The following is a 755-nucleotide window of genomic DNA, read 5'->3' as shown; positions in this document are numbered from 1 at the left end:
CTGTCAGGGGCGGCTACGGAGGGTATGGCGGAGGCGTAGCCACAGGCTTCAGCGTGTTCAACCTCGGAGCTCCTCTGGGAGGCTACGGTGCCGGTGGCTCCTCCTTAAGGCACGGTGGCCTCGCCGGCGGCTCCTTAGGGCACGGTGGCCTCGCCGGCGGCTCCTTAGGGCACGGTGGCCTCGCCGGCGGCTCCTTAGGGCACGGTGGCCTCGCCGGCGGCTCCTCCTTGGGGCACGGTGGCTTCGACGGCGCTCACTCCCTGGGAGTTGGCGGCCTTGATGTCGGCCATTCAGCGGGCCACGGGGGCGTCTTGGCCAGTGGTGTTCACGCCGGCGGCCTCGGGGGGCCAGTCGGCGCTCCCCACGGGGACTCTTACGGGGTTCTGTAAGGTCGATTGCAAGATCTCTGTTTCCCACGCATGATCATTATTTATTGGAATGGAAGATGCAACCTGGAGTCCTACTTATCTAATTAAAAAAAGCCACATAACTGAGAATTCGTTTCTATCCCGATATTCTGTAGAAAGTTTCTAGAGATATTTTACCTAAAAGAACATAGATACAGTTATTAAAGTAGCAAATAAATCTGATTTTGTAATTATATATCGAAGAATTCACAATATCTTGCTAAAAGTTACATCTTTAAATGTTCAGTGCAATAAACATTCATATCTTCAGTATGCTAATCAGGAAAATTCACATCTTTCGTATACTAATCAACTAAAAGCCACACTGGCACATTTTGTAACGTCAGA

General features: G+C 51.9%; 1 protein-coding gene across 1 annotated transcript in view; it reads left to right on the top strand.

Moving 5' to 3' along the window:
* LOC119591140 (glycine-rich cell wall structural protein 1.8-like) overlaps positions 1-755 on the top strand; it is a gene marked incomplete in the record, with an annotated part of 42565 nt that overhangs the window by 3874 nt on the left and 37936 nt on the right. The window contains 1 exon segment of the mRNA XM_037939851.1: positions 8-385. Within this exon segment, the coding sequence (XP_037795779.1) occupies positions 8-385 (378 nt within the window).

The sequence above is a fragment of the Penaeus monodon genome, chromosome 28 (genome assembly GCF_015228065.2).
Source record: "Penaeus monodon isolate SGIC_2016 chromosome 28, NSTDA_Pmon_1, whole genome shotgun sequence".
Taxonomy (NCBI): Eukaryota; Metazoa; Arthropoda; class Malacostraca; order Decapoda; family Penaeidae; genus Penaeus; species Penaeus monodon.
Note: the sequence above shows the minus strand (reverse complement) of the source record. Positions and strands in the feature narration are given on the sequence as shown.